General features: G+C 43.2%; 1 protein-coding gene across 3 annotated transcripts in view; it reads left to right on the top strand.

Annotated features, from left to right (window-relative positions):
- The window catches only part of KIF13B (kinesin family member 13B), a 183,772-nt gene that overhangs the window by 33,075 nt on the left and 134,083 nt on the right, over positions 1-16,614 (top strand). For all 3 annotated transcript variants that reach the window (XM_073586354.1, XM_073586355.1, XM_073586356.1), the window contains exons 3-8: positions 7,151-7,163; positions 8,571-8,631; positions 8,976-9,068; positions 12,129-12,309; positions 12,483-12,570; positions 12,927-13,061. In XM_073586354.1, the coding sequence (XP_073442455.1) occupies positions 7,151-7,163; positions 8,571-8,631; positions 8,976-9,068; positions 12,129-12,309; positions 12,483-12,570; positions 12,927-13,061 (571 nt within the window). The remainder of the gene's footprint in view (positions 1-7,150; positions 7,164-8,570; positions 8,632-8,975; positions 9,069-12,128; positions 12,310-12,482; positions 12,571-12,926; positions 13,062-16,614) is intronic.

The following is a 16,614-nucleotide window of genomic DNA, read 5'->3' as shown; positions in this document are numbered from 1 at the left end:
ACAATCTGATCCTGAAACAATTTACACAACATGAATCTCAAGTTTATGGCCAGTTTGAAGCTTCTTCCACGTCGTGTAGAGGTTGCGTCGGTAGGAGAATCGTCTGACTTCTCATCGCTGGGACGTTACAGCGTGGAGATTCTTTGCTGGTTCTTGGATAGTCTCCCTTCATCCTCGTCTTGTGATACTCTTGGCTGAGAGGAGCTGGGATCTCCTAGATGAGGAAGTGAAATCGTTAATCCATTCATTCTTTGGTGGCCTACACAAAGACAACTTCTAGACATCCATACAAGGGGTCATCTGAGGACATGTTAACGAGAGTTAGATGTTTTATGAATGAGTTTAGATCCAAAATATTAAACTTGCATGTCCAGAAATTGGGATTCTGCACACAGGAAGGCGTTTGGATATCTACAACTTAAGTAACACCTGGTACCTTGTGTACTACGGATTGTAGCTGAAGATAGACTAAAGACAGTTGAGAAAGACGGGAACATCTTTAAATTCAAGGCATGTCAAACGTTTTGCAAGAAATGTTCTTTTCCAGGACAATTATTTGGGGGTAGATAACTGTACATGTTAATGGAGCCATGTCTAGTTATCAGAGAAGTTTTGCTGGATGAGGAAAACCTCGATGGCCCTGTTTTTAAAGAGCAATGGCGAAACGAGTTGCACCGTTGACTCAAAAGAAGGAAGTCTCCTTAGATATCTCAAGAATAGATGTTAGCTCTTCATACATCTGTTCCACGTAGAAGTCACTCACCTCATTCATTTTTTTGTCATACTCAGCATTTAGGGTGTAAATTCGGATCTGTAGGCACCTTTTGAAGTGGTGGTTGAGTATGTGAACGGGCATCCTCAGGGTTGTGGGGAAATTGTAGCTTCAAGATCCATTAGGAAGTAGTTGGGGCCATGTTTAACTCTCTCCACAGTCTCTGGAGTGTAGCGAAAGGAGCCTGAACAAACTGGGATTAGCAAATGGGGGTAAATCGAGTACATCAGGACTGATTTATGATAGACATATTTGGGAGAGTCTTGGTTAAAATTTGCCAAATCGGAATAACTCTAAGGTGCTGGTTGCATTTGCACCTTCTTTAATTTGTTCAGGAAAATGACATATTGGGGAACCATTAATCGGCAATTGTTCCCTGTCTTACGGTCTGGCCACTAGTTTATGGTTAGCAGATGTGAAGACACAAACTGGATTTAGTCCCACATCTGCCCCATGCGACCCCCACGATGGTCGCCGTGACTCTGTCTTTGACCACAGCAGTCACCACATCGAAGGGATTCAATTGTCAAAGATCATCTTGGCCGTCAACCTGTTGGTGAAATTGTCCTCATAAACAAAGTTAATGAAGGAATCTCTCTTCGGAGTGGCTTTTACGGCTGCGGTGACTTTTTATGGTGTCCTCGGTCTCCATGGAGCACAGACGTCGTTGTAATTCCTCTTTTGTTCTGGGAACTGTTTAATCATTCATTGTAGTGAGAGTTGTAAATTGGAATGGATTTGGTTTTCATGCAGTCTGTCATTTCATGGTTCCTTTGTTGTGTTGTCTTATTCATATCACTGATGAAGAACCTTGAATATTAGAAATTTGCAGGTGGAGTCTGAGGAGGGACTGTAGGGACATTTGTATGTTCTTGCTTGGTTCTTCTACCACTTAAATCTTGTGGACATCACTGTTTTTGGAAAATTCCCATAATTTAGACCAGGGGGCGCTAGGAAAGCTACAGTCTTTTAAGTAAATCTTAATGTTTTCCTTCTAGAGAGCAGAGGGTCCTTATGGGACCGGCTCAGCAGAGTTTAGAGGGGGTTGATCTCAGCTATGAAGGATTGTGAAGACTGCATCATTGTTATGGTCGATGTCAGGAGCCAGGCTATCACGAAGTCTGTCTGTATATCAGCTGCCATCTGGGTCTGACATCTTTTACGTCAGATAAACATTGTAATTTTCTTAAGTATTGCTATTGATTTCAATTAACTTGTATCTCTGCATTATTTTCATTAAATATTAACTTTTTCTTTCTTTCTCTTTAAATGCCATGTAAATGCTCTAATGTGCTCCACTAGACCACATCAACTCCAATCAGGGATAAATTGGCTCCATTAATGCAGTGTGGTTCCCTTGTGATTGGTTGTCATTCACTTCTGAAGGATACAGAAATTTTTACTAATTCCAGTCAGTTGTGAATGGCAGCTCAACTGTACAAGAATATAACTACTATAATACTGCTCTCTATATTCAAGAATATAACTACTATAATACTGCTCCCTATGTACAAGAATATAATTACTATAATACTGCCCCCTATGTACAAGAATATAACTACTATAATACTGCTCCTATGTACAAGAATATAACTACTATAATACTGCCCCTATGTACAAGAATATAACTACTATAATACTGCTCCTATGTACAAGAATATAACTACTATAATACTGCTATGTACAAGAATATAACTACTATAATACTGCCCCTATATACAAGAATATAACTACTATAATACTGCCCCTATATACAAGAATATACCTACTATAATACTGCTCCTATGTACAAGAATATACCTACTATAATACTGCTCCTATGTACAAGAATAAAACTACTATAATACTGCCCCCTATGTACAAGAATGTAACTGCTATAATACTGCCCCTATGTACAAGAATATAACTACTATAATACTGCCTCCTATGTACAAGAATATAACTACTATAATACTGCCCCTATGTACAAGAATATAACTACTATAATACTGATCCTATGTACAAGAATATAACTACTATAATACTGCCCCCTATGTACAAGAATGTAACTACTATAATACTGCCCCCTATGTACAAGAATGTAACTACTATAATAATGCCCCCTATGTACAAGAATGTAACTACTATAATACTGCCCCTATGTACAAGAATATAACTAATAATGCCCCCTATGTACAAGAATGTAACTACTATAATACTGCCCCTATGTACAAGAATATAACTACTATAATACTGCTCCTATGTACAAGAATATAACTACTATAATACTGCCCCCTATGTACAAGAATATAACTACTATAATACTGCTCCTATGTACAAGAATATAACTACTATAATACTGCCCCTATGTACAAGAATGTAACTACTATAATACTGCTCCTATGTACAAGAATATAACTACTATAATACTGCCCCTATGTACAAGAATATAACTACTATAATACTGCCCCCTATGTACAAGAATATAACTACTATAATACTGATCCTATGTACAAGAATATAACTACTATAATACTGCCCCTATGTACAAGAATGTAACTACTATAATACTGCTCCTATGTACAAGAATATAACTACTATAATACTGCCCCCTATGTACAAGAATGTAACTACTATAATACTGCCCCTATGTACTACAATGTAACTACTATAATACTGCCCCTATGTACAAGAATATAACTACTATAATAATACTGCCCCTATGTACAAGAATATAACTACTATAATAATACTGCCCCTATATACAAGAATATAACTACTATAATAATACTGCCCCTATATACAAGAATATAACTACTATAATAATACTGCCCCTATATACAAGAATATAACTACTATAATACTGCTCCTATGTACAAGAATATAACTACTATAATACTGCCCCCTATGTACAAGAATATAACTACTATAATAATATTGCCCCTATGTACAAGAATATAACTACTATAATACTGCCACCTATGTACAAGAATATAACTACTATAATACTGCTCCTATGTACAAAAATATAACTACTATAATACTGCTCCTATGTACAAGAATATAACTACTATAATACTGCTCCTATGTACAAAAATATAACTACTATAATACTGCCTCTGTGTACAGGGATATGACTACTATAATGCTGCAATCTCCAGAGATGAATGATGCGGTACTTCGTATTGTGCGTGTTTCCTTTGTGCAGTGAATGTTGATTGATCCGATCTCCGGTGTCTCCATTCTTGGAGCTCTTTGTGACTCCACATCTGTGCAGGTCTGGTTAACCCTACGATGGTTCAGTAGTGATCCAGGTGCTGTACTTCTGTCTCTCCACCCTCAGCAGCTTGCGCTGTCGGATTAATATTAGCCGTGTGTTAATGCACAATGAACGTGGATTACGTGGCGTCTCTCTGTGTTAATCTGCTGATACGTTGGGCTACAATCTGTTTTGACTTCTGAAATTGAAAAGACTTTTGAATAACGGTGACTTCTAAAATACTTTTACACAAGGCTCCCATTAAAATGATCCATGAGCTTAAAGGGGTTGTCCACCTCTGGTTAAACTTTTGGGAAGCCGTGCAGATTGCTGAATCCTATCGGAGCATGTGTTACACCTACGTGCTGTTTGGACATTGTTGGGAGCTGAGATGCATTGATTGGACAGAGTCTGTGTATTGGATGCTGGAGTGCCAGATTTATAAGGTGGTGCATGGGGGTTCTACTTCGACGGAGCACCGGGATCAACCAGCTCCTTGGAGTTGGGCCTCTGGGTCTTCTGGGGACAGGGACGACGGGGCTGGCCATAAAATATAATTACGGACAGCAGGAAAGTAACAAATTAACAAATTCATCTCTGCTACAACTGTAAGAAACCAGGGAGGAGCTGAATGTATTTATTTCATTTTTTTTTTTTTTGAGTGCACCATATGCGGGACAATCTGGATTCTAATGGCTAAGCTTTAAGTATAGGGTTTAATGCTCCAAATCCTTTAAAATTTGACTCTATCTTGGATTTGGTGGATGTGCGACAGATATCATCATACAAGCACCAGACACCTCACAGATGACAGCGAGAGCTCAAACCCCGACATAAGATATAAAGTGTCACACTAATCACTTAGAGCCGCAGACATTGTAGCTTTGTGGTGAAGACTGTCCGTATCACCGGGCGAGCAGTGCTGCCATCCTATGTGTGATGCTTCCTCCACAGGCATTCCAGAACTAGGGGTGTTTGTGGCTGGACCAACCGCTCAGATGCCCTGTAATCAGGTTCCTGGATCCACCTGTACAGTGACGGCCTGCCCTGCCCCATGGATTCTGTTTTCCAGGCCTGCTCTCAGGGGTTCTGTTGCATAAGTCTGCATGCCTCTTCTGTGGGGTGCTTGACATCTGTAAAGTGTGCAAGGAGGTCCTGATCTGTGGTGTAAGTGACCGGTTAAGGAATGTGAAGGGGGCACTCCGTTAATAAAAGTTCTGCAGAGCATGTTCTGCTCATGTCCGTAAAGTCTGTCGCTGTGCAGAGCGGACGCAGCAATTCTTGTCCTACAGGTCTGACAAGCTCATGCTGCGTGCGGCCAGCGAAGTACGCCCGTGCCCTCCCATCAGTCTAGACGTCTTTTGTAGTAGGGCGGCTCCAAACTGGAAATCGGCTTCTTCATAGCATTATAGTGTAAGGAACTTTCCAATAAAGCATGGTTGTCTTGATTGTTTTCATGATATTGGAAGTGGAAACCAAATTCAATCTGTAAGGAATTGAATGTTCAACTTATGGTAACTGTAGGGTGCTGCATGGACGGGTCGACTTTGCTGCTGCACCTGCCTGGCCGGTGGGCTCTGCTGCTGCACCTGCCTGGCCGGTGGGCTCTGCTGCTGCACCTGCCTGGCCGGTGGGCTCTGCTGCTGCACCTGCCTGGCCGGTGGGCTCTGCTGCTGCACCTGCCTGGCCGGTGGGCTCTGCTGCTGCACCTGCCTGGCCGGTGGGCTCTGCTGCTGCACCTGCCTGGCCGGTGGGCTCTGCTGCTGCACCTGCCTGGCCGGTGGGCTCTGCTGCTGCACCTGCCTGGCCGGTGGGCTCTGCTGCTGCACCTGCCTGGCCGGTGGGCTCTGCTGCTGCACCTGCCTGGCCGGTGGGCTCTGCTGCTGCACCTGCCTGGCGGGTGGGCTCTGCTGCTGCACCTGCCTGGCGGGTGGGCTCTGCTGCTGCACCTGCCTGGCGGGTGGGCTCTGCTGCTACGTTAGTGAAGTAGACTTGGCCAGTTTCGGCACATTCTTCAAATGCTCCAGTCACCTCTTTGTATTAAACTTCAGCCCTGGCAGCTTGTGCCATACAGGGTTAATCTCACATTGATATTTCCCATAGGGAGAACGTGCTCGGCGTAATTTCCTTTGTAATTACGGAACAATTAATGGAAGTGCTCATTCACCTGCCGCTCCGAGGAACGAATGATTAAATAGGAAGTACAGCCACAATACCAGCAGCGAGTGCCCGATGGTGTCCTGGCACGACGTGTATGACGGGCATCCCCTCCTGCCCTCCCATGATGTGCATGTAGAATACCTCTGTGATGTCTTCTGTGGTGAGGGCGCAGTCACTTGGGGGGTGGTTGGCGCACCCACAACTCCGGCCTACCTACTGCCTCTCTCCACGGACATGCCGAGATCTGAGCTGTGCCGAGGGGCTTTGCTCTCTCAGCAGACCCATTCTTTCTGGAAATCATTGACAAACTGGGATCACAGACTCCACCAGTGCCGCCATTAGGCCGGGACTTGCCCTTTAATCATCGCCTCAATTCTACAGGTACAGAGAGGGCCATGTTTAAAGGGCACCTGTCCCATGTAGTGAGCATCAAAGCTCTTCATGCCACTGCGATGCATTCAGGGAGATGTGGGGTTTACATCCGTGTATTTGGGTATTCCTCTATCTATTTCTAATGACTCTTACAGGCCCCAAAACTGAGGCTGCGCTACTGGCCACCATCCATATCAATATCTAGCCCTTGCTTAGCTGGTGCAGTGGTCAGTATGGGTGTATGTGGGGACATTGATGAGGATGGTGACCAGCACAGCCTCCATGACAGCACTGCTCCGTGCCATTACATGCTGTCAGCCTGGGGCTTTGGCTCTTATGTTTTAAAGACCGTATCTCTGCGTGGAAGTGAGATGTAATCTGCAGCATTTCTGCTCTGTGACACCACAAGTCCCAGCTTGCTGTGAGATGGAGTTTTCCAGCAGCTTTAGCTGCTCAGGTTGCTGCCTCCGCTCTACGTGTATGTCAGCTGTGTATACATAATATTCGATTTCTCTGCGTGCCTATGGGATTAGGCTGGGAATATTTACTAATGGCTTCCTCTGTTTGCTTCTTCCCTTCTTCTCCGATGGATTCCATGAATCTCCCAGGAACCAGCCAAAAGTAAGTAAAGTCTGCCTGTGTGCGGGGAATGCAGCAGTCGATGTCCCCCGGAGAGTGAGGAGCTGCTGGGATCACGGCCGGGGCTGTGGACATGTCACCAGATTGTGGTCCCAATCTTGGGGTCCGCACTGCCCCGAGACTCTGATTTATGATGTGTTTAGAGGATGTGATGTCATGAAAAAATGTCCTGCAGAAAGGAAAAGTGAAGTAATGAGTAGAAATGATTAGCGGCAGCGCCTTCCCTCTGCCTACTGGTTATTCCCTGGTTCACCCTTCTGCTTCATTAGACGCCAACCTAGAAGTGCCGAGAGGCTAGACAGGGTCACCTGTGTCCGGGGAGATAAAATGGCAGAAAGGTCACCGCAGAGGGTGCAGAGAACAGCTGTGTTCGGTCCCGGCACATACAGTACAGGACAGTTTTCTAGTACCTGGCTCAGTGAGTCTGCCAGAGCATTCAGTTACCCAGTATTTCACACAGGTAGTCCAGCAATGTGTGCAGACTACAGAATTTTATGCCTTACTTGGGAGAGTGTACACGTTCATTTTTGTACCTAGTACTGCAAGTAAAGAGTGATTTATTGGGCCTGGCTCGGTGAGTACAAGAGTTCTCTTTTGTGCTTGACTTGGTGAATACAGGAGTTCTCTTTGGTGCCTGGCTCAGTGAGTACAGTAGTTTTCTTTTGTGCTTGGCTTAGTAAGTACAGGAGTTCTCTTTTGTGCTTGGTCCAGTGAGAACAGGAGTGCTGTACTCTGAGCCAGGCATAAGAAAACTAAAGAGAACTACTGTACTTACTGAGCCAGGCACAAAAGAGAACTTCTTTACTCTGAAAGCCAGGCTCAAAAGAAAAGTTCTCTTGTGCCTTGCTTAGTGTTGTACAGGAGTTCTCTTTTGTGCTTGGTCCAGTGAGTACATAAGTACTCTTTTGTGCCTGGCTCAGTGAGTACATTAGTTTTCTTTTGTGCTTGGCTTAGTAAGTACAGGAGTTCTCCTTTGTGCTTGGTCCAGTGAACAGGAGTGCTGTACTCTCTGAGCCAGGCATAAGAGAACTACTGTACTCACTGAGCCAGGCACAAAAGAAAACTACTTTACTCAGAAAGCCAAGCACAAAGGAGAAGTTCTCTCTATTGTGTCTGGCTTAGTGAGTACAGGAGTTCTCTTTTGTGCTTGGTCCAGTGAGTACATGAGTGCTCTTTTGTGCCTGGCTCAGTGAGGATAGAAGTTTTTTTTTGTTTTTTTTTTTAATTGTTGCACCATCTGGCTCAGTGAGTGCAGGATAGTTTGCTTGAACTTGATGTGAACAATGAAGAGGTTCTGGTACAGGAGTGTGGGTCATTGTGCACCATTATTGATGGGAGTCCATATCCAGTTGCTTTAATGTCACTTGTACTTTTCTTTTCTCTCTCTAGGTCTTTGCATACGATCACTGCTTCTGGTCTATGGATGAGTCCGCTACGGAGAAATTTGCAGGTAATGTGATGGTTCCACCTAGGAGGAACTTGTCCAGAAGAATTCTGTGTAACATTGTGAGGACATTTTAATTTTCTGGGACCAGGTGCATACGGGTGGTGTCTGGTGTTAATTAACTTGATGGGGCCTGAGCTGCAATACCAGGGACATCGCACGGAGAATGGTGGAGCAAATTGGTGACAACAGCCTCCATCCCCCCGGTCTGTGCTGACTCCGATGGCTGCACTTGCCATATAAGTTACTAGAGAGAACTACAGTCAGGAGGGAAAGTGTGCCATCCCACACTCCACCTGGAGCCTACAGTTATCAGGCCAATACATAGATTTTTCTTTTTTCTTCCATAGGACAAGATGTTGTTTTTCAGTGCCTTGGTGAGAATATTCTCCAGAATGCCTTTGAGGGGTACAATGCCTGTATCTTTGCCTACGGTCAAACCGGTAAGTGCAATTTTATTTCCTCCAATATACAAGAGCATACGTACTATAATACTACCCATTATGTACAAGAGCATACCTACTATAATACTGCCCCTATGTACAAGAATATAACTACTATAATACTGCCCCTATGTACAAGAATATACAGTGCCTACAAGTAGTATTCAACCCCCTGCAGATTTAGCAGGTTTACACATTCGGAATTAACTTGGCATTGTGACATTTGGACTGTAGATCAGCCTGGAAGTGTGAAATGCACTGCAGCAAAAAAGAATGTTATTTCTTTGTTTAATTTTTTTTTAAATTGTGAAAAGTTTATTCAGAGGGTCATTTATTATTCAACCCCTCAAACCACCAGAATTCTGTTTGGTTCCCCTAAAGTATTAAGAAGTATTTCAGGCACAAAGAACAATGATCTTCACATGTTTGGATTAATTATCTCTTTTTCCAGCCTTTTCTGACTATTTAAGACCCTCCCCAAACTTGTGAACAGCACTCATACATGGTCAACATGGGAAAGACAAAGGAGCATTCCAAGGCCATCAGAGACAAGATCGTGGAGGGTCACAAGGCTGGCAAGGGGTACAAAACCCTTTCCAAGGAGTTGGGCCTACCTGTCTCCACTGTTGGGAGCATCATCCGGAAGTGGAAGGCTTATGGAACTACTGTTAGCCTTCCACGGCCTGGACCGCCTTTGAAAGATTCCTCCCGTGCCGAGGCCAGGCTTGTCCGAAGAGTCAAGGCTAACCCAAGGACAACAAGGAAGGAGCTCCGGGAAGATCTCATGGCAGTGGGGACATTGGTTTCAGTCAATACCATAAGTAACGTACTCCACCGCAATGGTCTCCGTTCCAGACGAGCCCGTAAGGTACCTTTACTTTCAAAGCGTCATGTCAAGGCTCGTCTACAGTTTGCTCATGATCACTTGGAGGACTCTGAGACAGACTGGTTCAAGGTTCTCTGGTCTGATGAGACCAAGATCGAGATCTTTGGGGCCAACCACACACGTGACATTTGGAGACTGGATGGCACTGCATACGACCCCAAGAATACCATCCCTACAGTCAAGCATGGTGGTGGCAGCATCATGCTGTGGGGCTGTTTCTCAGCCAAGGGGCCTGGCCATCTGGTCCGCATCCATGGGAAGATGGATAGCACGGCCTACCTGGAGATTTTGGCCAAGAACCTCCGCTCCTCCATCAAGGATCTTAAGATGGGTCGTCATTTCATCTTCCAACAAGACAACGACCCAAAGCACACAGCCAAGAAAACCAAGGCCTGGTTCAAGAGGCAAAAAATCAAGGTGTTGGAGTGGCCTAGTCAGTCTCCTGACCTTAACCCAATTGAAAACTTGTGGAAGGAGCTCAAGATTAAAGTCCACATGAGACACCCAAAGAACCTAGATAACTTGGAGAAGATCTGCTTGGAGGAGTGGGCCAAGATAACTCCAGAGACCTGTGCCGGCCTGATCAGGTCTTATAAAAGACGATTATTAGCTGTAATTGCAAACAAGGGTTATTCCACAAAATATTAAACCTAGGGGTTGAATAATAATTGACCCACACTTTTATGTTTAAAATTTATTAAAATTTAACTGAGCAACATAACTTTTTGGTTTGTAAGATTTATGCATCTGTTAATAAATCCTGCTCTTGTGTGAAGTTTGAAGGCTCTAACTTATTTGCATCTTATCAAACCTGCTAAATCTGCAGGGGGTTGAATACTACTTGTAGGCACTGTAACTACTATAATACTGCCCCTATGTACAAGAATATAATTACTATAATACTGCCCCCTATGTACAAGAATATAACTACTATAATACTGCCCCTATGTACAAGAATATAACTACTATAATACTGCCCCTATGTACAAGAATATAACTACTATAATACTGCCCCTATGTACAAGAATATAATTACTATAATACTGCCCCCTATGTACAAGAATATAATTACTATAATACTGCCCCCTATGTACAAGAATATAACTACTATAATACTGCCCCCTATGTACAAGAATATAACTACTATAATACTGCCCCTATGTACAAGAATATAGCTACTATAATACTGCCCCTATGTACAAGAATATAACTACTATAATACTGCCCCTATGTACTACAATATAACACTGCCCCTATGTACAAGAATATAACTACTATAATACTGCCCCTATGTACTACAATATAACTACTATAATACTGCCCCCTATGTACTACAATATAACTACTATAATACTGCCCCTATGTACAAGAATATAACTACTATAATACTGCTCCCTATGTACTACAATATAACTACTATAATACTGCCCCTATATACAAGAATATACCTACTATAATACTGCCCCTATGTACAAGAATATAACTACTATAATACTGCTCCCTATGTACTACAATATAACTACTATAATACTGCCCCCTATGTACTACAATTTAACTACTATAATACTGCCCCCTATGTACTACAATATAACTACTATAATACTGCCCCCTATGTACTACAATATAACTACTATAATACTGCCCCCTATGTACTACAATATAACTACTATAATACTGCCCCTATGTACAAGAATATAACTACTATAATACTGCCCCTATGTACAAGAATATAACTACTATAATACTGCCCCTATGTACAAGAATATAACTACTATAATACTGCCCCTATGTACTACAATATAACTACTATAATACTGCCCCTATGTACTACAATATAACTATAATACTGCCCCTATATACAAGAATATACCTACTATAATACTGCCCCTATGTACTACAATATAACTACTATAATACTGACCCTATTTACTACAGTATAACTACTATAATACTGACCCTATGTACAAGAATATACCTACTATAATACTGCCCCCTATGTACTACAATATAACTACTATAATACTGCTCCTATGTACAAGAATATAACTACTATAATACTGCCCCTATATACAAGAATGTATCTACTATAATGTGATGTATATTAATTGCTCATTATCTGTCTTTTTTGTTACTTGTGGTGTAATGTGGTTTCTTCCATCCTTACTCTCTTGCAGGCTCAGGGAAGTCCTACACAATGATGGGCACAGCGGACCAGCCCGGCCTGATTCCCAGACTATGCAGCACACTGTTCGAAAGAACTCAAAAAGCCGAGAGTGATGAATTGAGCTTTAAAGTGGAAGTTTCCTTCATGGAAATCTACAATGAGAAAGTCCGCGATCTGCTTGACCCGAAAGGGTAAATGGGTCTTAATCAAGTGTCAGTTTGACTTATAAACCCTCATCTAAGAGAAGTAAAACCATGCCACTTATGGCAGAAGGTGGCTAGGATGCCCCTTTATGCCCTTTGTGATGACCGCTATAGTGAGTCATCTACATTGTAACAATTCCGTTTTTCTTGTCTCCCCACAGAAGCAGACAGTCTCTTAAGGTTCGGGAGCACAAGGTTCTCGGCCCGTATGTGGATGGACTCTCTAAGCTGGCGGTCACCAGTTACAGGGTAAGTGTTCACTCTGCCATTGATAACGTAGTTGGGCCGAGCTGACTAACTCATGTGGCAAGTAGTAACTTTGTTTTTAGGTAGGTAGTGGAGATTTTAGCAAGATGTAAGCATGAGTGCTAATGACTGTTCTGTGCCTGGCATTGAACTGAAAAGGATGTGTAGGAGGAGCATTACAACTCTCCTCCCTTGAGTCCTTTTCAGCTGGATGCCAGACACCATATACATCTGATATTTTGGGGCCTGCTTCATGTGCTTAGTGGTTTAACCCTTTATAAACAACTCCTCGCATGACAATAACACTTAATAGTCTTAATGAGCGTCTGTTGAGATTTTTCTTTTTCTTTTTCTTCCAGGACATTGAGTCTCTTATGTCAGAAGGGAACAAATCCCGCACTGTAGCAGCGACCAACATGAACGAAGAGAGCAGCCGGTCACACGCAGTTTTCAACATCATCCTCACGCATACCATTACTGATGTTCAGTCTGCGGTGAGTAGTCTCTGGTGATATCGTTCTAGAAAATGTCAGCCATGTGGTGCTGGATTTCTGTGTTTCCAGAAAAGTTCATTGAGCTAAGTTAAAGAAGTGGCAAATGTTGGCGTAGTACGTGTAATGGGGAGGTGCAGTGGTCACAGCTGCACAAAGTAGTCCAGGAGAGGAGTGTGCTTGTGAGTTAAGGTGGGTTTACACATAACGAGCACCAATCGATTTTGTAAAAGTCGTTCAGCACTCCTTTAAGGTAATTTCATTGCGAACTTTGTTTTTTTTTTTTGTCCATAGCACATACCTTGAGTCGTGCACTGCTGCGTCCCCGCGTCGCGGAGCGATGCACTGCTGCGTCCCCGCGTCGCGGAGCGATGCACTGCTGCGTCCCCGCGTCGCGGAGCGATGCACTGCTGCGTCCCCGCGTCGCGGAGCGATGCACTGCTGATCATCTTTTCACGGAAAATGGCCTTAACTAAGCGGAGGAGCTGTGTTCAGCAGCACAGAGCCTTTCAGGATATTAGCGCTAAGCCTTGTATTGTATGAGCTGTTTTCTTGGTGCAGTCAGCACATTTTCTTGTGTTTTGTCACCTCATTTTTTCAGCATTTCTCATACTTATTTTTCTTCCCGCCTGACACTTCCTCTGCTGCAGCGATGATGACCTGCAGCGGTAATTCTTGTGGTGCTTGCTCTGCCAGTGCAGGGGGAGGGTGACAGCAGAGTCAGCAGCTATCACACCACGCTGCAGCTTATAAGTGTCTTACATAGTCCGGACCATTAATGCCATTTTCCTGCATTATTTCCATTGTGGGACCCCACAGAGCCTGTGACATATCACTTGCATTCTACCTGTTTGTTACAATTTATCAGCTTATTTAGCTCACAATGCATTATCAAGACAGGATACAGTGTAACAAACCCTCAGCTTTGAGTGTTCACTGCCAGCATTCATAGGAAATATGTCTCCTCCGCATGCAGGGATGTCCCTGTACTAACAGTGTCAGTCTGTGACTCTCCAGATCCGGTGTCATCTTCCTTGGCATCTGGCCACTTGACCTCTGTCCTTGAACTGTGAATCGCCCACTAGCCCGTTCCTGGCTCTATTCTCCCCAAAACCAAGATCACTTTTATAGGGACCCGTCCCCCCCCTCCCTCACTTTCTGGATGAGGAGGCCACTTATCCTGTCCTTTGTGGTGCAGCTGATTGATGACCTCTCCAGGGAAGGACGTGGAATGTGTCGTCCAGATTGTGCTCCTGCCTCCATGGCTTCTTCAGAATTCCTCTGTAACATCTGTGTTCATGAGCTCATGGTGGCTTCTGCCTACTGTGGCAAGACTGCGAGCCGGCGCTAATGACCACATACAGCTGCCGGACGTGGGGTCTACTGCTACTGACCAGTGTCTCTGACCTTTACGGGGGGGTCATTACTAACTAAAGCTGAGGGGAGTCCCACAATCGTATATCCGTGTGTGCATATATATATATATAATTTTTTTATTATTATATCTCTGACAAAAATGAACTTGTATCCACACATATATATTCTTTAATATATATTATATATATCTTAATTTTTTCTTTTTTTTTTTTTTTTTCTAGAAAATAAATATAAAATTAGGATATTAGACTTAAAAGTTTGCAGAAATAAAAAAAATAAAAACGCCAAAAATCTATTGTAACACAAGCATCTAAAGGGATAGACCCAAATGGTACGGCCCTCCACATTTTCCAGCAGCCCATTAGGCAATGAATGGAGCAGAAGTCGACCATGCGCACCCCGCTCCGTTCATGACTGGGCTGCAGAGGCCGGTTCCCATACTTGGGGTCGCTGAGGTTCCCAGCAGTCGGACTCTCAGCGCTTAGTAAGTTCATCCCTATCTTGTGCATAGGGGACAATGTACTATTTTTTTTTAATCTCATTTTTTTTTACCCCTTTTTTGAACACCTGTCAGTGAGCAATAAAGGGGTAATAGCGCCACTCTATATCCGGTGGGCTCCGCTGTGATTAGATCTGTCCATTCAGTCACTTGACCTCTGTGCTACCTACTGAAATGAGCCATGTTCCCATGCAGCACAGAGGATTTCAGCAGATGAATGTGCTGATTTTTGTTTAATGCCTCAGGGCCCAGCGGAGACCATGGGGGCAGCCGTCTTATTGGCCTCACCCTTGGCATTGCTGATCTACCATTTAGCAAATGGGGTACATGTGGTTCTGAGGGGGCTAATTAAGGGAGTTGTTCTGACAAGTACATGGATAGCGTATCCCCAGGATAATGTTATCCGTGTCTGATCGCCTTAAACCTAGCAGCATCGGGCACTAAGAAAGCGCCATGCCACGTCCTCTCCTCTCCACTTTATGCTGAGGATTCTCGCTCAGCCCATTTACCTCATTAAAAAAAATATATATTGTAGCTCACCGGGCGAGATGAAAGTGTGAGAATTGTCATGAAGACATGGAGGGGTCATTGTAAACATCCCGAGATAATGAGCCGGCCCCCCATCTACAGCCAGGGCTGTCATCACATTTATTGGAGAAGCTCAATCTGTGCCGTGTGTACACTGGAGATGGCAGCGGCTCGTACATGTCAGCGACTCGTCACACTCTCCGGTTACAGTGCAAACATGCCGTGCAAATAAACCCTCTGCCATACTCCCCTCACAGCGAGCGCTGACTGCAGCCGGCAGCGGAGGAAAAAATCTAATACGTTTATAGAACTTCTTGTACGTTTTTGACATCTCATTATACTTTTTGATACGTTTTTTTTTCCTTTATATTTTGTTTTGCTTTTTCATTTATTTTCCACTCATTCGATATTCATTTACTATTTCTATTTTTCGGCTTTATTTTATTTTTCTGCTTTATTATTTTTATTATACTACTGATTTACAATTTTATTTTTGCTATTTTTTTCCACTAATTATTTTTATGTATTTTGATTTTTTTTTTTTTTATTCGTTTTTTTAATCATTATTAGTCACAGGACACTTTTTTGCTGCGGTTTCCAACCTACGCTGATATGTCCCCTTCATACGACTTTAGTCCTGAGACTTTCCGTTCGCTTCCGTTACATGGATCTGTCCTGGCTATATTGGATGTTTCCTGTGCGCCTCTTATCTAGTGCACAGATAATCCCGGGTGACGAGGGATTTCCCTATTTTCTGTATAAGGCCTGTTTCACACTTCCGTTTTTGACCATCAGTCAAAATCCGCCGTTTTAAAAAAAAAAAAAAAAAAAAAAAAAAAAAACGGATCCGCCATTTTTTTTTTTTTTTTTTTTTTTTTTTTGGCGGATCCGTTCTTTTCTCCATTGAGATGCATTAGCGGCGGATCTTGACGGATGGCCATCCGTTGGAACCGTTTTTTGCGGATCCGCCAAATTTTTTGCATCCGCTGACATGCCCGGACGGACCATGCAACGTTATTTTTGCTGCAGGATCCGCATTTTAGAGTGCGCATGCCCGGAGGAAGGAAGTCAGCTGGCAATTTAACCCTGAAATCATTTCTGGCGCACGGAAAAAATTCCTCCTCTCTCTCTCCTCTCTCTCTCCTCTCTCTC

Source organism: Dendrobates tinctorius, unplaced genomic scaffold (assembly GCF_039654945.1).
Source record: "Dendrobates tinctorius isolate UK_male_01 unplaced genomic scaffold, ASM3965494v1 ptg000093l, whole genome shotgun sequence".
Taxonomy (NCBI): Eukaryota; Metazoa; Chordata; class Amphibia; order Anura; family Dendrobatidae; genus Dendrobates; species Dendrobates tinctorius.
Note: the sequence above shows the minus strand (reverse complement) of the source record. Positions and strands in the feature narration are given on the sequence as shown.